Source organism: Protomyctophum parallelum, assembly GCF_964188405.1.
Source record: "Protomyctophum parallelum genome assembly, chromosome: 1".
Lineage (NCBI taxonomy): Eukaryota > Metazoa > Chordata > Actinopteri > Myctophiformes > Myctophidae > Protomyctophum > Protomyctophum parallelum.
Window position 1 is genome coordinate 45,340,190 of NC_139697.1, and position 27,451 is coordinate 45,367,640.

A 27,451-nucleotide genomic window follows, 5' to 3' on the forward strand; every position below is an offset into this window, starting at 1 on the left:
AGCTATACGAAATGAATGATTGTACCCTAAGACTACTGAGGGCGTTGGCTCAGGAGTAGAGTGGCTGGTTGGCAACCGCAAGGTTGCCAGTTTGAACCCGGGCTCCCCCAGTGTTAGTGTCGAAATGGTTTCCACCGCCATCGGTGAATGTATGACTGGGTGAATGTAATGCACAATCTATGTAAAACGCCTTGGATAAAGGTGCTATATAAATGCACCAATTACTGTCGGCTTCAGGTGATGAACAGTGTGGTATTAGACTTACAATATTATGAAGTACACTCTGACACAGCAGCAACATTACTGTACACACACACGTGAGCATTGTGCATTCGCTCACCCTTCCTTTCCTTGTCAATATCTGAATATATGGCGTCACTGGACTCTGCTGCAGGTTCATCTGAAAGACATTACCACAGACATCCATAAGCGTCAATGTCTGATTCACACAATTATCATAATTCTGTAAATATATATATATATATATATATATATATTTGAATAACAATGTGTTATAAAGTAGCTGATTGATTGATTGATTGATTGTGATTGGTTGATGCGGGGTGTCTCCATCGTCTGTACCTGCTCTCAGCTGGTTGGTCCTCTGGTCTGCTGCTGAGTTCTGATTGGTTCCCCGGGACTGGATGGATCTAGTTCAAGATAAGGATATCAAAGATTTAGGAGGAGATCGTTGAATGTACCACTTCATGCCACGTGGTCATATGCATGCAGACTTGAGATCCCAGGCAGCTCCACTCAAAGCTGAACAGATGCCCTGAACAACCTGTAGGAGGTGCTAGTGGACAGACAGACAGGTGACACAAAGCTGGTGAGCCATCAGCAGACAGGGTTAGACAGAGTGAGAGTCGCGTACACATAGTCATACCTGACGCAACATGGATGATCTGCAATAGAAAAAAGAAATAGTAAAACACGTTAAATAGTGCAATGGTTCTCAAAGTGGGGTCATTTTGTACACTGAGGTTTTTCAGAGAGAAAACAATAGTAGGCTATACTGCATGTATTCTGTGAGGTTATACCTATCCTACATGGGGGACATGGGGAGAACATCTATAGCTGCTATATCTTGCGCCACCCCTTGCCCCTTATCCCTGAACTTATTTGCCATTTTTTTACTATTTTAAAACATTTCAAAATAGTTAAAATAGCTGCACTGCAAAAACACTAAATCTTGTTAAGTATATTTGGCTTATTTCTATTCAAAATACCTCATCATCTTAATATAAGATACATCATCTATTTCTGTGAGATATAGGGACTTGTTTTCATACAGTTTAACTTGAATATCTTGCTATGTCATAAAATCTTGAAACAATCTGGTATTGAGTCATGTTTTAGATAAAACAAGCATATTTTGGAATATCACTAATTTTTAAGCTGTGTACTATTTGTAAAAGTTTTATATCAACTAATTTCAAGAAATATACTTTATTTATATATATTATAAAAGTATATATACTTTTTTTAATACATCTTTATTGGAAAGGTCAGCCAATTGTCACATGTGGACTTCAGTAATGTACTGAGTTGTTAGCTGAAGTAGAACTACCTGAGGTTAAATCTAGGCAGCTGTATTCATTTAGCCTTGTTGGCCCAGCAGTACATTTTATCCAAACTGTTTAATTGGAATGTTATTATACTGCACTTTATAATGAGGAAACCCCTTGTCAGCTATTTGTTTATATTGGTCAGCTGTTTGTGTTAATGTTGTAAGGACAAGATCACTTTGGTAGAGGTTTGGGTTGTGTAGTGACCTTGCCATGATGTAGCCTAACTATAAAGGTGGGCAAGAAATCCATTGCCTCATTAACTTACATATTACAGTGAAACATCTCTGAAGTCACTCTTACAGCAAGTAAAGGATTTGAAGATATCCTTCCCAGACCACGTAGTACACAGAGAACCAGAACTGGAGGAAAAAATGGTACTGGGTGTTTTTATGTTCTATATTGTCTGAATCATTGCATTCATAAGCTAAGGGAGAGACTTTGACAGCTGTCGCACCATACAATGTAAGCCAACGAGGAGCATATATGGAATTGTCAATTACTAATAGATACAATTTCTTGTCCACCTTGGAGTTGCATCATGGCAAGGCAATCGCACGACCCTACCTTGTAAACTTGCCCTTTTGAAGCAATGCCCCTTGAATGTTTATATATACAGTAAGCACTTTGTACGTGTATTGAATTGGTCATTATGTTCAGGTATGATCTCAATGCTGTACACACTTGACATGTTTGGGAATTTTCAATTCAGTACACACTGTGAGCAAATACGTTTTGAAATGCCAGACAGTGCAATATTATTTTATTTTTTGTGTTTTGTTTATTTTGTTGTGAATGATATATAGTGGCCTGTCCAGCCAGGGAAGGGTGCTCCAGTCAGTCAATACTGTATACTGAAGATGTGATCAACTGCTTTGTGTACTGTACATAATCTGCTGCTGTATTCTTTTTTTTATATAAAGGGTTGAGAAAATAAATATTTTATTTGTTTAATACAGGACTTGTTCAATGTTTTTTTTAACGCCATTGACAATGAAGGAAAATTTACATCATCTTGTCCCTATTAAACACAAACATTAAATTCAATTAACAAAATTTAATTTGTTTTAGTTTGTTTTGACAGTTTGTTTTATATCATCATTACATCACCTAATCGATATTGTAAGGTCAGATCAAATCCAACTTTATTTATAAAGCACGTTTTAAAACAACCAAGGTTGACCAAAGTGCTGTACAGAAGAAAAGGGTAATACTAATAACTTAAATGTGGATGTAAAGCCGCGGTCTGTGCTTCCCTTCACTTCCAGCGTGTAATGTATTTTGACCATATGCGCGTTCCGTTGTTTACACTTTACAATGAGCATTTCCGGTCCCGACCAGACTATGTAGTGTAGGTAGGGTACAGTTCCATTTTAGTTGAATTTTTGTTCCACTGCACAGAATTCAGGCAACAAAACGTAATATGTACATGCATATATGTTATAAGGCTATCATAAATAAAGTAAACGATGCGTTTTAAATTGATTTATGAATGAATTAGTATTACAACCCCCCCTACTTTTTTTAAATGGTAGCGACCCACGAGCCGAAGAAAGCCGAAGACAACCGAACGGAACGCGGCTCCTTTGATTGTCCGTATGAAACACAGCTGGGTCCACTAATTCAAATTGTAGTTTGTACCGGTAAGCGGTAATGCAATTCTGTTCACCTCCACCTAAGAACACACCGTCTTTTTTTCTCTGCGACTTCACCAACGAAACCTTATTTGAAACCAAACGTTATTGCTGGTAAGTTAAATACCACATGAAATGTTACTTTTGAAGTTGATTTGAAAAATGTTATTAATGTCATTGTGTATTGTGCACATGTTTAGAAGCCAACAACAAGTGGAGCTAACCAGGCCAGCTAGCCAGTTCTGCTAACATGGAAGACTTGGACGACGTTGCTGTGTCAACTTTAAGGGGTAATGCGTGCAAATATCTTTAAACAACATCAGATAACTATTGATGTTATCCTAGCCATGGTTCATGACTCGTATTAATGTTATCCATTTATTTGACGTGTCTGCGCTAAATGCTATCGCGTTGTTTGTAAAAAAAACTTCAAACTCACATCACAGCATATGGGGGTCGCCTTGTGAGGTTGTAAATCTGGTCTTTTTTACACAATTTTTAATTGGAATTAAGTTAGTTGGGCTGATCTAACGTGTTTCATGCCAAAACATTTTGATATCGGGGACATGCAGGCTGTAGTCTACACAAAACATAATCAAATCACTCTTGACCTGTCATCTTGTAGTAAAGTTCTAGTTAATCATTATCTATTTATTTTTTGATGTAGGGCTAATATTATTTAGAATTCTATCTTGGGTCTTGGCTAGGTGCTTAGATAAAAAGCCATGCCACCTAGTTGCCTGTTGTATTTATTACAGACCTTTTTTACCACTGTACAAATGGACCTGTAAGGATCCATTTGGTTCCTAATTATCAGTCAGTTAGCTGGTGACCACCAGATCAAATCACTCTCACTGATATTATAAAATGTACACTTCTCATTATCAGAGTTATTGCTAAAATATTTGCAGCTCCAGTTGTGTTATATTAATGAAAACAAATGATTAATAAACAGTTATTTCTCTTCCTATTTCCCTGTAGCTGCCAACATCAGTGAGGCAATGATGGGCACCCTGACTCGTGAAGACTTGAAGGATCTTTTCCCAGGCCCAGAAAACTTCTTGAGGAGGAAAGCAGTCTGGCGTTCATGTCATGATGATCGTGTTGAGGTCAGTTTCTACAATAATTAAGTACCAACCTGTATGTACTTTAGTGATTTATTATACCACAAGAATTGTTCTGCTTAACACTAACACAATAATAATGCAAAACATGATCAACTATTATTACCGGTAATTGCTTACTCCAATATCCTCTAGATTAGCTGATGCAAGATTTAACCTCCAAATTAAACATGGTATACTTGTGCTATGCTGTCAGTGCAGTTTAACACAGTAAAAAGGAAATGTTGGTTTACCAGTAGTTCATAATATTTTATTTCATAGGAATCTGGCAGAGAAGACTCGGGGAGTTCTACTTCTGTTAACAAGTCGCCACTGCCACTGACTTCCACTCCGAATCCTGTTAGAGGATGTACAGCTGCAAAATACACAACCCCTGAAAAGGTTGTGAAGATCTCCTTCCCAGACTACGTAGTACACACAGACACCGAACTTGAGCACGTCCGAAAACAATACTTTGAGTTGGCGAAGAAGGGTGAAGAGCAGACCTGCCAAATGTCCAAGGACCTCAGATGCCGGCTCATCCGTAACACCATGACCAGTATGATCGCAATCCTGAGGGCAAAGGGGGATGCTGAATCTGACAGATACCCATCAAAGCCAGAGGTTACAGCGATGGCAAGAAGATTAGTCCAGTACTACCCCATGCTGCTGGACCTGAACAATAACAATACATGGGTAAGTGAAATGTATCCAGTTGACTAAAGTGTTTAGTGTTTTAAGTGGAAATTACAATGCTTTACTTTTGTCTTGTACAGGCCACTGTGTATGGACAGCTATACAAAAGATTGCAGAACGTGAGATCCCCCCAAAAGACTGTTCCAGAAGGCAGACCTTCCAAGAAGCGCCATCTGCAGCCAAAGGTGCCTCCTCTTGAGGAACCACATTACTCGGATGACATTTCGAGTGACTCAACCCTCATTATCGACTCCTCCTCAGAGGGGAATACAAACCCCTTCCTTCCCTTCCTGGACTCTTCCATTAATGAAAGAGGTGATCTTCAAATGCACTGTATATTCTATTGCTACAGTATATCTCCAGATCTTTAATGAACAGAATGTAATTTTAAATATAGAGCTGTGTGTGTCTGTCTGTCTTTTATAGCCAACAAGCCGGCGGACATCGACAGTCCTGACTCCAACAGTCCAGCAACCATGGCCAAAAGAGGTGATCTTCAAATACACTGTATATGTACTGTATATTCTATTGCTATAGTATATCTCCAGATCTTTAATGAACAGAATGTTATTTTAAATATAGAGCTGTGTGTGTCTGTCTGTCTTTTATAGCCAACAAGCCGGCGGACATCGACAGTCCTGACTCCAACAGTCCAGCAACCATGGCCAAAAGAGGTGATCTTCAAATACACTGTATATGTACTGTATATTCTATTGCTATAGTATATCTCCAGATCTTTAATGAACAGAATGTAATTTTAAATATAGAGCTGTGTGTGTCTGTCTGTCTTTTATAGCCAACAAGCCGGCAGACATCGACAGTCCTGACTCCAACAGTCCAGCAACCATGGCCAAAAGAGGTGATCTTCAAATACACTTTATATGTACTATATATTTTTTATTTCTATAGTGTATCTCCAGGTCTTTAATAAACAGAATGCAATTTTAAATATAGATGTGTGTGTGTGTCTGTGTCCTTTTTATAGCGAACAAGCCAGCAGACATCGACAGTCCTGACTCCGACAGTCCAGCAACCATGGCCAAACACTACAGAACCCTGCAAGTGTTGTACAAGAAGAAGAATCCAAACCACGAGTCTGTCTCTCAGCTCCTGGATTTGGAATTCAAAGCCAGAAGAGCATTCATTGATTCTGATTGCATTCCAGAGGAGCACAGATACGACAGAATTATGGAGGCATATCCTTGCTTCAATGTCATTGGACATGTAAGTGATTGTTGATGAGGCATAATTATATACGTTTTGCCAATGTCCTCCTAAAGGATGCATTTAAATGTCTGTATTATATATTCAATATTTCATAGGTTATGGCGGAACTTCGCCGCATCCTGGACAGGAACAACAGCGACTACATTGGTCAACTGAAAGGAAGATGGAATGATTTCTGCCTGAAGGTGCAGTTTTATGGCGTGGCGAAAAAGTTGATGAAACCTCCAATGGGAATGACCAAAAGTAAGCATTTGATGTTGGGTCCATGTATCAAGTTAATGTGCAAGTGTCTTGTCTTTCTTTTTAATCTCCTGGCTGTCCCATCAATTGTTGAATGCATTGTAGATAATCGTGCATTTATTCAAAATATAAATGTAAGGAATCTTTTCCTCAACAGTTCAACAGGCTCTCATGGTCCTCCGTGCACTGCCATCACTGTTCCCCTCTGCGGCTGCTGCTCCCAAGAAGCTACGGGACGCGAGTGAGGCTCTTGTGCATGTCCTGGAGGTGAGCGGTGTACAACATTACAGTATATTTGCCGTATACTATTCACCAAAAGCAACTTATAGCTGAAGGTCCTGCATATAACTTCATCAGAATTGAGCTGTCTTATAGGTTTTAAAAAGCACACCTGTGTGAAGTGAGGGGCGCTAATATATTAAAGTCTAACTCATGTTGATTAGGTAAAGTGATGTAAAACAAACGGTGCCAACACAAACATTAAATTATCTTTATTGTTAATGGGATTTAATCTAATGTTTGTTAGAAACAAGATGACATACATTTTCCCTGCATTGTCAATGGCGTTTTTTAAAACCTGTGTATATAGGAGGGGCTAGCGCCCCTCAAACACTGAAATGATCCTTGAAACAAAAGTGCATTACCTGATGGATGGATGTGTGTTTTGTGTTAAAGGAAAAAGAAGACCCCAATGCGTTCTTGAAGAAGCGTCCTCTATCCTGTCCTGTGCTGGTTGTGAGTGAGTCAGACTGCATCATGGCTATAGGAGATGAGCCCGTACACACACTCCCAAAATGTGAGGTAGCAGATGGTGTTTTGTACCTTATGGCCTACTATTATACCTTACACCTTACATACCCCAAGTGTGTATCCACCTTGCTTTCTGTCATACAAACGGAGGTCCTCTTGGACAAAATCCATGAGGGAGACCTCACTTCATCTTACAAGAAGGCCATGGCTGATTGGAAAGCTTTCATTGGCCAAAACTAAAGCAATGGTCAGATGTGGACTTTAGTTACCCCCTCCCCATCCAGATTGTATGCTAGGCTGCTGCATCCAGCATTTTGTGTAGCCTTGTGTGCCCCCCCCCTCAGTATTTCAAATCTCCAACAGTTACATTTGAATGTTATTAACATTGGTCAGATGTTTGAAGTATTGTGTTACTGCAACTTAGCACAAGTATGCTACATTTCATTTGGTAATCTCCCCCTTTTGAAGCAATGCCTGTGTTTTATATTAATGTTTAAATAAATATACAGTAAGCACTTTGTACGTGTATTGAGGGACATGCCATTGTTCGTTAGGCGCGACCTCAATGTTATAAACATGACACGTTCTGCAATTGTCAATATTGTTACATTATATACATGTTTAGTTCACTTCAGTACACACTGAGCCAAAATGTAAAGCATCTAATGCCAGACAGTGCAATATTATGTTTATTATTGTTGTGAAAACTATAGTCTCCTCTGTCCAGATCGAGGGGTGATTGGTGCTCCAGTCAATCAATATGGTGATACTGTCAATACTGTGAAGTTATGTGATGCACTGCTTTGCTGCTGTATTTTATAAAGGGTAAAATAAATATTTTGTTTAATGCAAGACTTATTTTAATTGTTTCAGCCTTATTTGAAGTAGACAATGGGTCTCATATCTAGGACAATATCACTTTTGTAGAGCTTGCAATAAGATGCATACACCTGAATTGAAACGACTAGGCTTGCCAAACTGGGCAAAATGTCTTATATTGAGACAAAAAGAATGTCCCAATACTAGTAACACATGTTCAATTTGAGTATCCCCAGCTAATATTTGATCAGTCATATAACTTACTATCAGCTAATATAGCTAACAATGAGTTTTCCCCGCTAATTTCAAGTTGTATTTTTGTCTAGATAGCCCACATATTACATCTTATTTCAAGAAATCTTGACAAGCTAAAATATACTAGTTCCATTGGCAGATTATTTTGCTTATTTTAATGATAATACATCTTGTATTTCATATTATTTTGCTTATTTTTTAAGTGGGTTTTTTCCAGTGTAGTGTCCTTGTCAAGACAGTAAGACACTGAACCCTACATTACCTCCAATGAGTTGGTCGGTGTGAGCTTGCCACCATTGTTGTGTGAATGTGCGAAGTGAGGACGCTTTGAGCACTTGGAAAAGTGCTATGAAAATGCAATTAAATATTATTATTTTGATTTTTTTTTCACTTTTTATTTCAAAGTGGTTTGGGGTCAATTTAATGTAGTGTAGCGGCCAGCTGTGGCTGCAGCCAATAGGACTGTCTTGGGGGTGGGAATTGCAGCACTGGGGAGTGAGTGACGGGGGTCCTATGTGTAGGCTCTTGTGTGTGTGTAGTTAGGTTGAGAGTGCATCACTAACTTGGATGTGCACAAATGCTGTTGTTTCATGAGTGATCTTGGGAGTTAATAAAGAGAGATCTTTATCATTGGAACTACGTCTCTGCCTCCGGTTCCTGGGATCGTTACAGTATTTATGGAAATTATTTGATTATATTTTGTATCTATGAAATACTTTTGAGAAATGCTGTAATTGTTTTTAATTCATGAAAAGTTGGGATTTATTTTCATGTTTTTAAATAGTATAGGCCCAGAGTGAACGGAGAAAAAAAAGGGACCCATAAAAATGGGTCCACGACCCAAACATGGGGCGTCCCGAGTCTCCCTGTTTGGGAAACGATGCCACCCCCGCAGTGGGACATTTTGGGGTATATCCTTTTAGACCTAGTGTATTTTTGTCTTATAAAGTATTCAATCAATCAATCAATCAATCAAAAATGGTAGTAAAATGCCATAGGCCTACTGTGTCTAGGTATTACCTAGAACAGTCAGGTTGGTGTAGCTCTCGTGGTTCTGTCGTCCTATCTTTACAACTTTGCACTTATAGAAGCCCGAGTCCTCCCGGGTCACAGCAGGCAGGACCAGTACACCGTCGTCTCTGATGTCCATCACCCGCGAAGAGTTCGGAAACGTCTGGAGGTCATCGCCCGTTTTCTTTATTCCACTGGGATATTTTGACAAGTCCTCCTTATCGCACTGCCATGGAGAATAAGAACAGAACAAATGCATTCATATAGCCTACTGTAGATTGGTCGGGGTCGCGGGGCAACCCGTGCCCTATATACAAACACACATCAAACTGCTTTCTATATTTTTTTCAGTGAAACTACTGACCAGAAAGACTTGTAACCAACGCCTCCACCTACTACGCAAGCTCAACTCCTTTAGAGTGAGCAAGCATAATAGGGAAATGTGACAGGTGTCAGGAGGATGTCTTTTTTTTCTTTCCTTTTGTTTCTTGTATATAATTGTCCTTATTTACCTTTGACAAATGTATTACATTTTTCATGACTGTTGGATGATGGAAATATGTTGTGTGTGCTAATTTAGTTCTATATCTCCAAAAGAAAATAAAGTGGCATAGTCGTTATAAGCAGAGAACAACTTTCTGTGGGTTCACAATAATTATTGCAAAACAACATACTGTATATGGCTTTTGTGTTGCTCATGGAGTAGTAATTCATAAATGGTGTAAAAGTTTAATGCAACTCTTTTGGCCACCGGTCACAGAAACAGCTAACCATTTAACATCATTAAAGAATCCTTCATTCCTGATGCCATTAGGCACTAAATGATACCATGTCTCGTTAGATTTGTTTTTAATGTACTTGTCACTGTTGTCCTGCATTAAATTTGCCATGAAGATAATTGTGTGTAACTAAGTGTTGTTGCTGTTTTGTTGTTGACATATTTCCACATTGTGGACAATAAATTAAACTTATTATCTAACTAACTAACATGCAAATATGACAGATAACCCTATACACGTCATAACAACACCACCTGTGTGAGTATTCATCCTATATAGTACTACAAATGAAGTTGCACTGTGTACTGCTCAATACTGCCGACTTTTCACGCTGTGTACATTATGCAACTTTTATTCCTTGTACATTATATGCTTCTGGGAAATTAGCTGAACTCATTCAGGATACTAAGGATAATATTAAGTATAAGAATGAGGACAAATTTGTTTTGTCCATAAAACTGCAGTTTCACAAGGGCTTATAACAACTAACTAACTGCTCATCACATGAGATATGTTTACATTTTGTCTTCCTCCTCACGAGACTCGGCCTTGTCCAACTTGAACGCATGCCTGTTGCTTCACAGCTTTAACGGGTGCATGACAATATAATGACAATGATGTGACTCATTCTTTTTCTATTTCTGTCAGCTTTCTGTTCCCTTTCCCTTTAGTTTCCCTACATATAGTGGGCAAGTCATTAAGAGGAAACGTTTTTCAGAATTTGTTCAGTAAAAACAAAACAGAAAACAATAAAATGCTGCATTGCATCGCAGTGCAACTCGTTGTCAGCTTGTAGATCTGCTGTTTTCGTAAGTAACACCATCATACAACAACGTGGTGCCTATATGATTGTATAGCTAAATATATACAAATCCACAGATAGGGTGCCCTGGGCGCAGCCATTGCTGAGGTGTTGCATGTTAAGTGCAGCTTGACACGTCAGCATTGATTTCCTACACTCCATGGATTTGTCTATAGCTATTAGCTAAATTGTAAATAATTAACCAGACTATTGTGTTTATGGCATAAAATGGGCAATTGTCATTCAGTGTCATTGTCACGACACAAGTTCACAGCATGCTGGTATAAAAGTAGTGGGTGTGTGTGACATGGTAACTCACTCTCTTATGCTAAAACAAAAGACATCACTAGCAAAATATCAAATATGTAAAAGGTATAAAAGCTATAGGAATGGGAATGTTAATCTGTAATTAATCCACATTAAGCAGCACAGCAACTGTGCTGTGATGAGGTCATTCTGGGATAACCTCACAAACACTTTCCAGTCACGTCATAGTGTTTTCCATTCAGGACGTTTCTTCTTTAAAGATGGAGTGCTGTGATTTTTGTATTTTCCCCAGTTAGTCATGTGTTTATGTTTAATGTTTGTGTTGTTGTGTTTATGTTTTTTTTTTTTTTTTTAAGATATTTTTTTGCGGCTTACGCCTTTTATTGATTTTTGAAGGGACAGACAGTAGGCTGACAGGAAACGGGAGAGAGATGGGGGGATGACATGCAGTAAAGGCCGTGTCGGGTCCGGGAGTCGAACCCGCGGCACACTGCGACTGGATTACCAGTCCGGTGCCCAGACCGTTACGCTACGGCCTGGGCCGTTGTGTTTATGTTTAATCTAAAAATGATTGGATCAGACTTCCTTCAGATACATGGCGAATGCATTTATTCCTTGCATTGTGCTTAAACATGTTGCGACCTGAGTCGCAACATGTTTAGGCACAGTGCACTGAAGTTTTTTTATCCCGCCCCCCCCCCCCCCCCCCCTTTATCATACAACAACAGCTGTGGGTGTGGCTTCAGTGCACCCACCAGGCATACCGGTACTTAATGTACTGGTGGGCATGTCCACATAAATACATTTTAACAATACTGTACAATTTTTTAAGAGATTCTTCCTCCTTAAATAATAATAATAATAATAACTGATGATCATGTTTTAGGGTGGAAAGAAATTACGGCACTTAATACTAGTTTTTCACCCCAAGGACCCCATAGCTGAGAGAGAGAGAGAGAGAGAGAGAGAGAGAGAGAGAGAGAGAGAGTTGAAGTAGGGAGCCCCACTATATATTGTATAAAATGATGTTGCAGATTCAACCTTTTTCATTTATTTCAAAGATATATACTTTATAACAACTACCATCAGTGTTAATTAATGCATTTTTTTGTTTGTTTGTTTACACAATATTTTCAATTAATATGCTGGATTCGTTTTAATGTGTATTTTCAGACATTTAAATTTCTTGTGGAAAACAGCCGATATACAAGCTTGGTGCCTTTTTTCCCAGCTATTTTCTGAATTGGCTTAAGTGGTTAATGTTTGATTGATTGATTTATTTATTAACAGTTAACCTGACCACTAATGACTGGACACAACGTTCTGATCTCACACATTCCATCACATCCAAAGCCTTCAGTTTGTTCCCTGTAACACAGCCTGGAAGCAAAGGGATTTTAAATCTATTATTAAATGTCTTCATTTGATATTTGAGAGTAATATTGCATGTTGCAAATATTGCTGCAGATTAAACCTTTTTAATTTATTTCAAAGATAATAGACTTTATAGCAACTATACCATCAGTGTTGTGTAAATTAATGATTTTTGTTTGTTTGTTTACACAATATTTTCATTTAACCCATTTAGACCTGACGTCAAAATAAATAAAAAGTCTTCTGAAAGAATATATATTCTAAGATTTGTGCCGCATTATCACGATTTAAAAAAAAATAGCAGACCTACAGGCTCGTAGCGCGCCACTCGGTGGCACGCTATGAGCCTGTAGGTGGTACCAGGAGATCTGCTATTTTTCAATAGCTAAAGTATAACATAATGCTTAGTTAAAACACCAAAAGGGGTTCCCGCCACATTTGGCGTGGGGGATTCAGATTTTACAGGGGCCAGTTTCTAATTGCAGCCGTCCGTAGGTGCCCTTTGAGGGCGGTTTTGAAGGAGTCAAGGGATTCACATGTCTTAATGACTGTTGGTAGGGCCTTCTACATTTTGGTGGCATAGGAGCGAAATTAATTTAGTCCCTTTTTTGTGCCGAATCTGGGTTGCACATGGTTTGTTGAACTCCCTCTGGTGTTGTGGGTGTGGACTTCGTTGACATTAAGGAAGTATTTGGACAGGTACAGGGTATCTTGGTGGTGTATAGAATATTGTGGACCAGAACCATTGAAGATGCTGTGTCGTCAACCCTAAGCCATTCCAGCCTGTCAAAGTGGGCAGGGGTGAGGTGGGCTCGGGGAGTGAGGCCAAGTAGTAGCCTGACCAGTTTGTTTTGGGATGTCTGGATCCTAGTTTTAACTAAGGGCTTTATTAGAGGTGCTGTGGTACCAGGAGGTGCATGCATAGTCGAAGAAACATTGTACCTGTAAGGGTCTTTGATGTATCTGGATCACGGCCCTCTGTGCATACAGGAGTCAGGACAAACGGTGTGGCCACCCTTTCATGAATCAGGCAGAGAAGTTTCTTTTCAGTCTAATGTCGTATCGCAGTTTTATTGATACAAACACACTCAGCTTACAAGGCCGTAGGATCAACGGCCTACAAGAAAATGGAGACACACACGACAAAGTCCATTCAAATCAACTTGTATCTGTCTGTCACATCGTATAGACAAAAACGTATTGCCTTTATACTATAGAAACTTTAGAAAGTCAAAAAGTCCCTCCTCACATCAGGGAGGTGGGACTTAAAGTGTCCTTACTTTTCCTGACCAATCAGTGACTAGGCTATTCTGAGTGTCACTCAGACATCATGATGAGAACTGTTAACAGGTTTAAACATGTAACTATAAGAATGAAATGTATGTACCATATCAAATATACAGGACATTGATTACCATATGTAATGAAATAATTAGACTGTATTCTTAGTTCTAGATGCATATTTGGCAAGGATATGTTGTTATTCAGGACAGACAAACAGTATATATGACCCAGAGATGAGCTCTAACAGCTGACACTAACCATAGATTGCCACCCAGAGTTAAGAGTTCACACAGACCCTGTGGGGTTTTACACCCCTAATATAAGTCTCTGTTATCTCAGGTCGCCTCGTAAATAACTCTCGAGGGATCCCGTGAGCAAGTTAACTAAGATTACCATAATTTAGTAACAGCTGTCTCTATAGGCTTATGTAGTGACCCCTTCACTCAGGTTTCTCTGCGTGTGAACCATATAGCTGAAGTATTATGTGTACAATTATGACATGTATTAACTATTAAGGCATAAGCTATCAAAATATACCTCATCTTCAAGGTGTTTTTGTTGACCAGTGAGGAGATCCTGTAAAGGAATCTTGTTCTTTGGTTGACGTTTTTGATTAGGTTTGTGGCCATTTTATCACCGGACATATTTGCCTCCAGGATGGAACCTAGGTAGGTAATTTCATCTTTCCGTGTGATAATATTGTCACCCACTCTAATCAAGAACAAGAAGCCATCTGCCTTGCTGAGATTATTATTTGATCCAAAGAGAATGGATTCAGTTTTTTCCCAGTTGTAAAGATAGTTTGTTATCAGCGAGCCAGGTGCAGATTCTACCGAGTTCAGAGCTGAGGGCCATTGGTTGACATGAAAATAGACAATTCACACCCCTTTCGGAATGGCAGTGTTTCGGAATGGCGGAGTTTCGGCCGGGTTTCGGAATGGCAGTGTTTCTGGATGGCGGTGTTTCGGAATGGATGGCTGGCCCCCTTTTGAACTTGCAGTTTGTTCCTGTCCGAGACCAGCAATATGGAGATAGGTTTTCGGTATATTTTTGCAGCATGCCATTAGGGCTATTGGCATACTGCAGGTCCAGTGAACATACATACCTGTTTGTTGATATGACAAAGATGTCATATCTGCCTTGTGCAATTTGTGGTTATGGAGCCTGAAAGGCAAACAAATACAAACTGTAAGGGCCGATTCATACTCCTATTTTACCGTTGTTTCGGCGCTGTAGTGCCAAAATGATTTCGGCTCGTCAGAAATGTTCAGTTGCACCGAAGAGCCGACTTTAGGACGGTACCCAGACCTCGGCATGGCTCTGCTGGTCCATCTCCTGGCCTGTGCGTTCGGCCTGGGCTCCTGGGTGGCGGTCAACGGCCTGTGGGTGGAGCTGCCACTCATGGTCAACATCCTCCCGGAGGGCTGGGAGCTGCCGTCCTACCTGGCGGTCATCATCCAACTGGCCAACGTGGGCCCCCTGCTGGTCACCGTCATGCACAAAGTGCGACCGGGCCTGCTGAGAGAGAACGCCGTCATCTACAATTATACTGTGTGTATAAGTATAGCGGAATTGGCATGACATTTTAGGTCACGGTTGAACACACAAAAAAGGGATCATTCTGATTTTTGGACTTATAAAGCTGTAGGAAATACTTGCAATTAATACAGTGCAAACGGATTAATCGGTTGCCTGAGTCCCGTGGTGGGAGTTCTGATCTGGTTTGGTTTTGGTGAATATTAAGTAGTTACAGTCATTTGGTCATTTGGCCGTGGAACAACTGACCAGATATCAGGATATGGCCAGGTATCTGGCCCATGTGTTTTGTGGATTTGGAGAAGGCATATGACTGGTTCCCCCGGGCGGAGGTTCTGTGGGAGATGCTGCAGGAGTATGGGTCGAGGGCGACCTTGTTGAGGGCCATCCAAACGAGAGCTGTTGTCCGTGTGCTCGGGACTAAATCGGATTTGTTTCCGGCGGGGGTTGGCCTCCGCCAGGGCTGCGCATTGTCACCCTATCCTGTTTGTGATTTGCATGGACAGGATCTCGATTGCTTCACAGCTTTTTGCAGAGGATGTGGTCCTGATGGCACCATCTGTCCAAGACCTTCAGCTCTCACTGGACCGGAGTGTACGGTAGCTGGGGTGAGAATCAGCATCTGAGGCCATGGTTCTCAGCAGGAAACCGATGTCCAAGTAGGGAATGAGACATTGCCCCAAGTGAAGGAGTTGAAGTATATCGGGGTCTTGTTCACGAGTGAGGGGAAGACGGAGAAGGACGGAGAATCGGAGCAGCAGGGGTGGTATTGCAGTCGCTGTACCGCACTGTTGTGACGAAAAGAGAGCTGAGCCAGAAGGCAAAGCTCTCTGTCTACCGAGCAAACTTCGTTACTATGGTCATGATGACCGAAAGAGGTCGCACAACTGATGTAACAGTATTACCATGTTTTGTTCTTGTTTACTGTAAATCGCTCTGGATTAAGAGCGTCTGCTAAATGCCTAAATTGTAAATTGTATTGATACTTTTTGTTACTTTTTCCCACTACCGACGCATCCAGCATCCTGTTCATCGGCGTGGTGTCCTGCTCCTGCTGGCCTTCTTCTGGGACCGGACCACGGTGGTGGGCGGAGCTAAACGCAGCACTGCCTTCTTTGTCATCACCTTCTTCCTGGCCCTGGTGGACTGCACCTCGTCCGTCACCTTCCTGCCGTTCATGACACAGCTCCCCGCGCACTACGTCACCACCTGGCGCAGGGCGTCGGCATCGCCACATGCGCCAACGTCACCAATGTCACCGCGAACTCCAGCTCGTTGCAGGTATATCGTGTACACAACTGCTACTTTTTGAGTGGTGCAACCACTCCTACAACCAGCAATGTCCGTGACTATGTGACTATGTATCCACCTATGTGACGTTAATGAGCACGAGTATATGACTTATTAGTACCAGTAGGGGGCGCCAGAAACACAGAGAGAGGCATAGTGATGCTAATGAGAGAGAGAGAGAGAGAGAGAGACTCAGTTCACACGGGTGTGATTTTTTCTTTATGTCTAACTCTAACACCTCAATACATTCCTGCTACCTGCTGCAGCCTTATGACTAACATCATCAGTGGAAAACGTACTCACATTTATTACTTAATAGGCCTGCATGACTTCTGAAAGAATAACTTATATTCAAAGATTTGTGCCACATTTTCAAGATTTTTCAATAATAGCAGACCTACAAGCTCGTAAGCGTGCCACTCAGTGGCGCGCTTATATGAGCTTGTAGATCTGCTATTTTTCAATAGCTAAAGTATAACATAGTTAGTTAGTTAGTTAGTTAAAACACCAAAAGGGGTTCCCGCCCAGAATGGGTTATGTACAAGTATAAATACTGCAATGTAGAAATAGTCTGTTACACAAGTGAAAGTCCGGAAATTCAAAATGTACTTAAAGTACCAAAAGTAAAAGTACTCATTATGCAGAATGCTCCATCTTTATACAAGTTTTCAAATGTATAAAAAAAATCATTTGAAAGTTGTCTAAAACGTCTACTCAAAAATACACCTGTAAAAACCTGCATGGTAACACAACTGAATCTGATTCTGCAGACGCAGTATCTCCCTCCGCACTTCTCCACGGAGATCTTCTTCTTCTTCTTGGCGGCCATGATGTGCGTGAGCCTGGCGGCTTTCTGCGCGCTGGACAGACTCCCTGGCACCGTCTACGACCTGTCCACCGCCAACCTGGTGTCTGCAGGCGCCGTGGCGTCCGTCCCCTCGGGCCTGGACAACCCAGCGTGTGTAGTGGGGGAAAGTAACTGAGTATATTTACTACTTAGCCTAGTACTGTATTTAACCACTTAAACCCTGTAGTCTTAAGGCCTATTCATAGTCTGGATTTTCGGTGGTGAGGTGACCACCGCTCCGGTGGTGAGCTGACCACCGGAGCTGAAATAACGTGGAGCGGTGGTGAGTAAAAACAGAGAGAAGGGCTGGAGCGGTGGCGGCTCGTGACGTCATGTTGTATTTCGATGGTCACCTCACCACCGAAAATCCAGACTATGTATGAGCCTTTGGAGAAACAGACACTTTAGTGTCCCATTTCTCATTTCGTTCCATTTGTACACTCTCAGAATTATAGCTTTTCCTCGAAATTCAAAAGCATATATACACCCTGCATGAAGCCTTGAATTCATGGAGATTTGTTTTTGTTTTCGTCGCATTCCTGAGCCAATACTTTGATGAGCGGGTCATCAGGTCAGTAGGAGACTCATTAGGACACCTGAGACTCCGCCGGTCATCAGGTCAGTAGACTCATTAGGACACCTGAGACTCCGCCGGTCATCAGGTCAGTAGGAGACTCATTAGGACACCTGAGACTCCGCCAGTCATCAGGTCAGTAGGAGACTCATTAGGACACCTGAGACTCCGCCGGTCATCAGGTCAGTAGGAGACTCATTAGGACACCTGAGACTCCACCGGTCATCAAACTATTGGCTCAGGAATGCCATAAAAACAAATCTCCCATGAATTCAAGGCTTCATGGGGTGTATAATTGATAGGAAACGAGTCATTATTTGTGTGAACTACTCCTTTAACCCATTTTGGACTGAGGTCGATAAAAAAAAGCGTAACACTTTACAATAACGACCTGTTATAAAGCATTTATGAACATTTATAAGCAGTTGTAGATGAGTAATAATCATGAACAATCATTGTTGACATCCGTAAATGTTTACCTAAACATTTATAACTAAGTTTAAACATCATTTATACGTTATTAGTAAGGTATTAGTAAGTAGTAAACTATTCACAGTGTTATAAATGTTTAGGTAAACATTTACGGATGTCAACAAACAGTCTGTTCATGATTATTACTCATCTACAAACTGCTTATAAATGTTTATAAATGCTTTATAACAGGTCGTTATTGTAAAGTGTTACCAAAAAAAGGCTTCTAATTTTTTTTCTTCTGAAAAACCCATGTTTCTATGTGTCAGTGGTGTTCAAACTTTTTCATGTCAAGGACCCCCAGAATGATCTCTAATGGGCCACGGACCCCCCATCTCAAAATATGTAGTTCCAGGCACCCCCCCCCCCCCAGAAGGGTTACACCCCGGCATTCCGACGCCCCCCCGTTCCGACGCCCCCCCGTTCCGACGCCCCCCCATTCCGACGCACCCCCGTTCCGATGCAACCCCATTCCGACGCACCCCGTTCCGACGCCCCCCCGTTCCGACGCAACACAAGCACCCTCGGAAATGTATACACAAACAATGCCCCCCCCCCCCCCTCCGATATTTAAACACCGCCATCCGACGCACAGGCAAGGGCGCACATAATGCAGAATGCATGCCAAATGATCATTTGTAACACCTCTTTTGTCCTCACTGTCCGGACTGTTTACGTTTGCGCAGTTCAAACATTCAAATGCAAAGGAGTGCGGGGGGCGGGGCGGGTCACCGTGAAAATTATAAGAACTTATAATTGTCTGCTCAGCTGTGTGTGTGTGTGTGTGTGTGTGTGTGTGTGTGTGTGTGTGTGTGTGTGTGTGTGTGTGTGTGTGTGTGTGTGAGACAGTGTGCGTGTGTGTGTGTGTGTGTGTGTCGTAGGGATGACATAATTTGCACCTTCGTCAAAGCATATTAATCTGTCATTAATCCCATCATTTTATTAAATTAAATAAAGATGTATATAGCCTACATCTGCCTCGCCTGTTATTCTGTCAGCAACACGGTCGTAATGAGTGTGTGTGTGTGTGTGTGTGTGTGTGTGCGTCAAAGTCACAAGTTGTCTATATCTGATTATGTCCATTTTAATAACCTTACACGGTCGGGAAGACATAGCCTATATGATATGTCTGTGCACGTTAGTTATATTCATCAACATATTATTATTATTAGTATTATTATTATTATTAGAGGCTATCCAATGTGCAGCCCCTGGCGTCTCACTTCAGACGCACTCTTCCCCTCTGACGGACGGGAGTCACGGGACGTGCGCACGCACGCCCCATGCTGTTTTCTGTAGCCTATATTGTTTTGCATACTTAACTGTATTTTTGGAATGAACATGCAAAGCAGTGATGTGCGCAGCTGGGAACCCCATATTGCACAATGATGATTAGCTGGATTTAGGCCTATATTATTCATGTGTAGGCCTACTCTAATCAATCCACAAGGCCTCAGTTAGATTGATCCCCCCCCCCGCCCCATTTCCCCTCACTGTATATGTATCTTTTCCCTTTTTGCTGATGAATTCCTGTTCTGTTCTTTAGCTACATAGAAGTGTCTATTTGTATGTATCTAAATGTTTTGATGAATTGAACAATGTGGACCCTGTTGTAAACAAGTGTAATTGGGTTGTCCACTCACAGTTAACAGTCTTTGTATTGAGTTTGTGCTTAAAATGTACTGTAAATTCTACAAACTGTTAATAAATATTTCAATCAATCAATCAATCAATAGGCATATTGTGCGTTCCTCATAAACACTATGTCTGGAGCGCAGGAATCACCTTAGATTGTTGTTGAGTTAAAACTCATAAATGGAGCATGGATCTTCAAGACACCTCAGACCTCAGACTACATCTCCCAGAGTGAATCAGCTGCAAGATGGCTGCTGGTGCTCATTTGGCTGATTGAACACCTGTTAAAGGCTGGTGGTGGTGACACTCACACAACTAACAAACAAGCAAGCTGAAGGTCTACCCAAGAGCTCTATACCCCCAAAGACGCCAATGGTCTGTTATGTCTACTGTATTTTCTTCTTCTACTTTATGCTTACTGCTTAATGTGGTTAAACATCTGGCCTTAATGGGCTAATGCCTGTAGATTAAGTTAAGTTTGGAACCTTAAGTATAGCCTCAATTTGTTTGAGTTTGCATTTAAATTTATATTTACTAATTTAAGAGACTACAAAAATGTGAATGTATGATTTACCTGCATGTTTAAAGGCATGTCAAATGCCTAGGTTACTTGTAGCTGATCTACAAGCTCAAAGTTCAGTTTTTCCCTTTAAATTCTTATACATACTTTACTTACTTACTTAAATACATAACATTTGTTGTTACTAAATTATTCTAGCTTAAAGGTTACAGTTCTGAAATGTTTAATTAAAAATGACTTTAATAATTTGGTTAAAATGTCGACTTTACATTTTGGCATTCATTGTGTAAAAACACTATTGTTAAAACGCATTGTTTAAAAGACGTTTTATTTAAAAAATATATTTAATGTTTAAAATCAAGCATGTTTAAAAAGGGAACTTATTGTTTTGAAAAGATACGTTTATTGTTTGGCATTGTTAAAACCTGTTTCTTTGTTTTCGAAGGTTTTCAACCTAATTGAAGAACCAACCAGTCAACAACACAAGCAACTGTGCAACCGCAACTGTGCAAAAAAGCTGAAAATGGTCAAAGTTCAAAATGTCAAAATGCGTTGGCAGGCCGCAGGAAGGAACAACCCAAACAAGCTGCTCCGATAAATCTCAACATTAGTGTATTAATTCAACCCATTCAATAGACAATTAGACACATACACAGAACCACTTACTTCAAGAAATACTCTGTTACAAGTAAAGGTCATTACACACTGGCGAATTAGCGACGCGATGCGAATAAGCAATCTGAAAATGCGAAATATTGCATGTTGCAGTTCGCCTGCGAATCTCTGCAAAATACGACACCAGAGCGAACAAATAAAAGCGAAAACGGTCGCATTTTTGCACATTCGCACATTCGCCACTGATGTGGAAGCTTGCATGGACTTCAATTGGTTTTTTTTAAATGCGAATTATTCGCACGAATATATCGCGTCGCTAATTCGCCAGTGTGTAATGACCTTAAGTCCGGTAATAAACATTTATTGATTGAAATAAAAAAGGGCCTTATATCAAACCCATAGCCATGGGCACACAAACTGTAGGCTACAGCTACAAAAGCCTATAGGCCTACATTTCTTTTAGTTTACAAAAATAAAATGCATTTACAGTCAATTTTAAATTAAACAAAGTTATGGATTTTATTAAACCAACTACAGGTGCCCATTGGCCATTGCAGTTATATTTATGAACATTCATCGTTTTTCTTTCTACATAAACCTGTGCGTAAACGTGCGTAATACAGCTCTGAGCCTCTATGGTGTTCATATTGACATTGTGACCCACATCGGACCCTATAGAGCGTTGACATGCAGTCATTTATAATCCTCAGACAAAATGAAACCCTCTTTTATAGTTGTCGTCCACCGCCCCCATCTTTTTGTACTGGTATGTAGCCTAGGGTTTCCTCAACGCTCTATAGGTAGCCCATTATAGAGCTGTATTACGCACGTTTACGCACAGGTTTATGTATAATGAAAAACGATTAATGTTCATAAATATAACTGCAATGGGCACCTGTAGTTGGGTTGCAGTTGGTTTAATAAAATACGATGATACTTCAGCACCTTGGACAGCTATTTCTAAGGTGGTGCTGGACTTGGATTGGATGATCGCAGTCATTACGCGCGGGTGCTACCAATGTCCCAGCACGTTAAAAATGTAACTCCTTGACATTTTTCAATTTGCCACGGCCAATGAGTTTGAGGTATTCGTACAATGTATTGGAATCAGGTGTTAATCAATCAAGTTAACGGGTATAAAAGAGCGTCCCATGGTGAGATATATTCTCTTACATCATGGACGCTGAAGCATATATTCAAATTGCGAACAGTCGCGGAGGGAAAGCCCTAATAATTAATAATTTGTTACCTCAGGAATAAAACCAAGCCTGACAAAATATATTGGCGTTGCGCCCGTCGGGGGTGCAATGTGTTTCTACACACGAGGTGGCTAGATGTGGAGGCCGACGATCCAGCCATCGTCGTTACAAGTCCTCCAGGGAACCACGACCACGCGGCCGAAGAGGACCTCGTCGCCACCACTGCTGTAATTGAGCAGATGCTCGAGCAGGTGGCTGCAGACCCAACCCTCCCCGTCAAGCGGGTCTATGACCGAGTCGTGGCCCAAACGGCTGACGTGCAACACTGCCCCCCCTTTCATGCCGTGAAGTCGCGCCTGGAGAGACAGCGGGCCAGCTTCATGCCTCCCATCCCGCAGACTCTGCAGGAGGTCGAAGTGGAGGGCGAGTGGGCACTCACCTGGGGAGGGGATGAGTTCCTCTCCAAAAATAACCGGCAGCATGGCTTCGTAGTCTTTGGGACGGAGGCCAATTTCACGAAATTGAGCCAGTGTGACCAGGTTAGTACCCCTCTCCCATAATAATTACATTTATAGCAATGCTTGATCGAGTAAAAGGTGCTGGGGCCGAATATTTTTTTAATAAGGGTTTTCCGCAATAATATATAGGCCTATGTCTAATTTATATCAGTATGCATATAATGACATAAATTTTGTTTTAGATCTATATGGACGGGACGTTCAAGACGTGCCCAAGGCCGTTCTACCAATTTTTTAGCATCCACGGCCTCTACCTGGGCAGGGTGGTGGCTTTCGCAATGGTCTTGATGAGCGGCAAGACGGAGGAAATGTACAGAGCTGTCCTCCGTCACGTTAAGAGGAGGGTCGAGCGGGTTACACAACAACAGTAAGTGTGTGTGTGTGTGTGTGTGTGTGTGTGTGTGTGTGTGTGTGTGTGTAATATTTTATTTAAAACTGTTTTTCTTTTTTAACTTATTTTATACCATGTCTGTCCCTGCGTCCACCCACCCCTCCGTTACATCTAGATGGAGGCCTGAACAAGTCCTGATGGACTTCGAGATGGCCCTCATGAACGCCGTCCGAGCTGAGCTGCCAGCAACCCGCATCACGGGTTGCTTTTTTCACTTGTGTCAGAGCCTTTGGCGCAAGATACAAGATCTTGGCTTGGCGGGTGAGTGATTATACTTATAAATTGTTCATTTGTTATAATACATTTCATTCATGGCTAGAAGCTTTTTTGTTCTTTTGTAAAATATATTATTAAAGATTGTTGAGAGCTTATGAATTTGTAGGCCATAGGTCTATTTTTGTGACTTAAATTGTACTTCTTCACTCAACTTTTGCAGGTCCATACAGGCGGGACAGGCACCTGAAGGCATGGGTCAGGAAGGCCATGGCCACAGGCTACCTCCCAACTGCCCATCTGAGGCGCGCCTTTAGGACCTTCTGCACGAGCAGACAGACACGCCGGCTGCTCCGTGACTACCCTGCGTTGGATGACTTCATCCAGTATATGGAGAACACGTACGTAGGGGAGCACGCGACCTTCTTGCCACATGTGTGGAGCGTCTATCGCCGCCGCGGCGACAACCGCAGCAACAACGCGGTGGAGGGTAACTATTTTATTATTAATATTCACATAATATTTTAATTTCTCATTCCAAAGACTATTGCAGGCCTATTGGATTCACGCAAATGTATCCTAGTTCTTATAGATCTCTGATTATTTCAGGTTGGCATCACAGATGGAACGCGCGGGTGGACAGGCGCCACCCTTCAATTTGGCTGTTCATCCGCCGTCTAAAGGACGAGCAGAAGCTGCTGGAGACAGTCTGTGCCATCGCTGAGCGCGGTTCTCCAGCACCCACCCAGCGACGGAAATGGCGAGAGCTGGATAGAAGGTTTGAGAGTTTCTTGATGCTAAGCATAATTAAATAATAAAAGGCTTGTTGGGGGAGTGACAATCTGAGGCTGAAATGCGATCGACTGGCGTGGGCTTGTTATTAGCATATATAACTTTTTGTGCACAACAAAATGTGTTCACTATAGAACATTACTATTGCAGTGACTAAAATTAATTATCTAATGATTTTCTCCAACAGGCTGCGGAGGCTCGTTCCGCCATGGACCCAGGACCCTGGAGCAATATTGGGATGCAGTCCAGCGCTGCATCCATAACTTTGTTTAATTTAAATTTTGCTTAATTTCTTTTTTAAGTATTTATTTTATTTGTAAACATTTTTTTTTTTTTTCAGAAAAAGCCTATATATTGTATAGCCTAGCATACTGTTTGTGTGCCCAAAGTAAGCTATAAGGCCCTTTTTTGATTTAATTCAATAAATGTTTATTACCGGACTTACTTGTAATGTAACAGAGTATTTCTTGAAGTAAGTGGTTCTGTGTATGGGTCTATTGAATGGGTTGAATGAATCCACTAATATTGAGATTTATCAGAGCAGCTTGTTTGGGTTGTTCCTTCCTGCGGCCTGCCAACGCATTTTGACATTTTGAACTTTGAACAACAATCTAAGGTGATTCTTGCGCTCCAGACAGTGTTTATGAGGAACGCACAATATGCCTATACGTGCAATCAATCTAACTGAGGCCTTGTGGATTGATTAGAGTAGGCCTACACATGAATAATATAGGCCTAAATCCAGCTAATCATCATCATTGTGCAATATGGGGTTCCCAGCTGCGCGCTGCTTTGCATGTTCATTCTAAAAATACAGTTAAGTATGCAAAACAATATAGGCTACAGAAAACAGCATGGGGCATGCGTGCATGTGTCCCGTGACTCCCGTCCGTCAGAGGGGAAGAGTGCGTCTGAAGTGAGACGCCTGCAGGGGCTGCACATTGGATAGCCTCTAATAATAATAATAATATGTTGATGAATATAACTAACGTGCACAGACATATCATATAGGTCTTCCCGACTGTGTAAGGTTATTAAAATGGACATAATCAGATATAGACACCCTTTGACTTTGAGACACACACACCCTCACACACACACACACACAGAGAGACCGTGTTTGCTGACAATAACAGGCGAGGCAGATGTAGGCTACATCTTTATTTAATTTAATAAAATGATGGGATTAATGACAGATTAATATGCTTTGACGAAGGTGCAAATATGTCATGCCTACGAGACACACACACACACACACACACACACACACACACACACAGCTGAGCAGAGACGACAAGTTCTTAAGTGCAAGAGGGGAAGAGTGCGTCTAATAATAATATGTTGATGAATATACAACTTGACGCGCACGCACACGCACAGTGATTTGCATTTTGACAAATCATACCAACTCAAATATTTTACAATAAAACACGCTAAGCTTGTTTAATGAACGGGAGCGCTAACGGGAGTGACAGTGGCTGGAATATTCAGTGGTTGCTCTGTGCTGCTTTTTGCTTTCCATGTCGGGCGGAGTGGCGGGGTCTTTACCAAAGTCGAAATAGCGGTTCGGAATAGCGGTGTGTTTTAATCGTCGGAGTGGCGGGGTCTTTACCAAAGTGGAGAAACCCCGCCATTCCGATCAATAGAAGTCAATGATCGGAATGGCGATGCGTCGGAATGCCGCTCTGTTCCCCCCCAGAAGCCAGTCGTTGCCATGTTCTTTCCAAACAGGTAATAATAATAATAATAATGAATTGCATTTTCATAGCGCTTTTCCAAGTGCTCAAAGCGCTTTACAACGGTTCATTCAGTCATACATTGGGAGGTGAAGCGGCGAACAGTCGACGCCAGCGTCCTCACTTCCCACATTCGCACACCAACGGTGGCACAGCTCACACCGACCGACTCATTGGAGGCAATGTAGGGTTCAGTGTCTTGCCCAAGGACACTTCGACATGTGGACAGGAGGAGGAGCCGGGATTCGAACCGCCGACCCACGGATCATTGGACGACCTGCTCTACCTCCTGAGCCACAGCCGCCCACAATAATTATTATATTATTAATTATTAATTATAATAATAGGCCTACTGTCCTGCAGTGTTGCATGGTTTTGAATGTTTTATTTAGTTTCAGTCCTATAGGGCTCCATTTTCGTCACCGCTGCTAAACCCCTTATCCCTAAACTTCTTTGCCTTTTATTTTTTACTATTTTGAAAAACATTTTTGAATAGTTCAACTATAGCAATCTACATTGACACGTTGTGAGCTTGTAGACTGGCCATGTCAACTATTCAAAAATGTTTTTCATAGTAGTAAAAAAGGCAAAGAAGTTTAGGGATAAGGGGTTTAGCGGTGACGAAAATGGAGCCCCTAGTGTTTTGAATAAAATTAAGTTTTTGTCATATTTCAGTCATCTGCAATGTTTTAGTGTTATAGTCTAGTTTTAGTAAAATAAATACCATAAGATTTTGGTCAACTAAATGTACAGTTGATTTAGTAAAACAATCATTTGGCAGACCTTGCTGGCATCGTAATTCCTGATTTTACACTTGGTTGCATGCCAATGTACAAGCTATTTTCAGAGTAGGCTACAACACCCATGCGCAACCAAACATTCTGCTGGATCTCTTCTCCACTAGTCCCTCCCTAACATTTTAGTATAGTTTATATTTGCTGATGAAATTGTCAATATATTTAGTCTTAGTTTTAGTCATCATAGCTTAGTTTTTTTCAATGAAACAATTAAGTAGTCGACGATCATTTTTCGTCACAGTTTTAGTCGACAAAATCAACATTGATGTACTTGGCTGTGTTGTTTCCAATTTCCAAACAGGCTAATACTGTACTGGTCACCAGTGTTGCTATGTCTGCTCTGCTCATTATAAGCATCTTTGGGTTTGTTTTTCATTTAAGTTGCTTGTTGAAATATTGATAGTTGGTAGCTCAAAAATATTTCCATCCTGGAGGCTAATCTTTCCGGTGATAAAATGGCCACCAACGTAATCAAAAAAGTAAACCAAAGAACCTTGAAGACCCTAAC

At 41.2% G+C, this 27,451-nt stretch overlaps 1 protein-coding gene across 1 annotated transcript in view; it reads right to left on the reverse strand.

Annotated features, from left to right (window-relative positions):
* Positions 1 to 27,451, reverse strand: part of LOC310872607 (uncharacterized protein) — a gene marked incomplete at its 3' end in the record, with an annotated part of 236,003 nt that overhangs the window by 3,391 nt on the left and 205,161 nt on the right. The window contains exon 4 of the mRNA XM_083784622.1: positions 887 to 905. Within this exon, the coding sequence (XP_083640748.1) occupies positions 887 to 905 (19 nt within the window). The remainder of the gene's footprint in view (positions 1 to 886; positions 906 to 27,451) is intronic.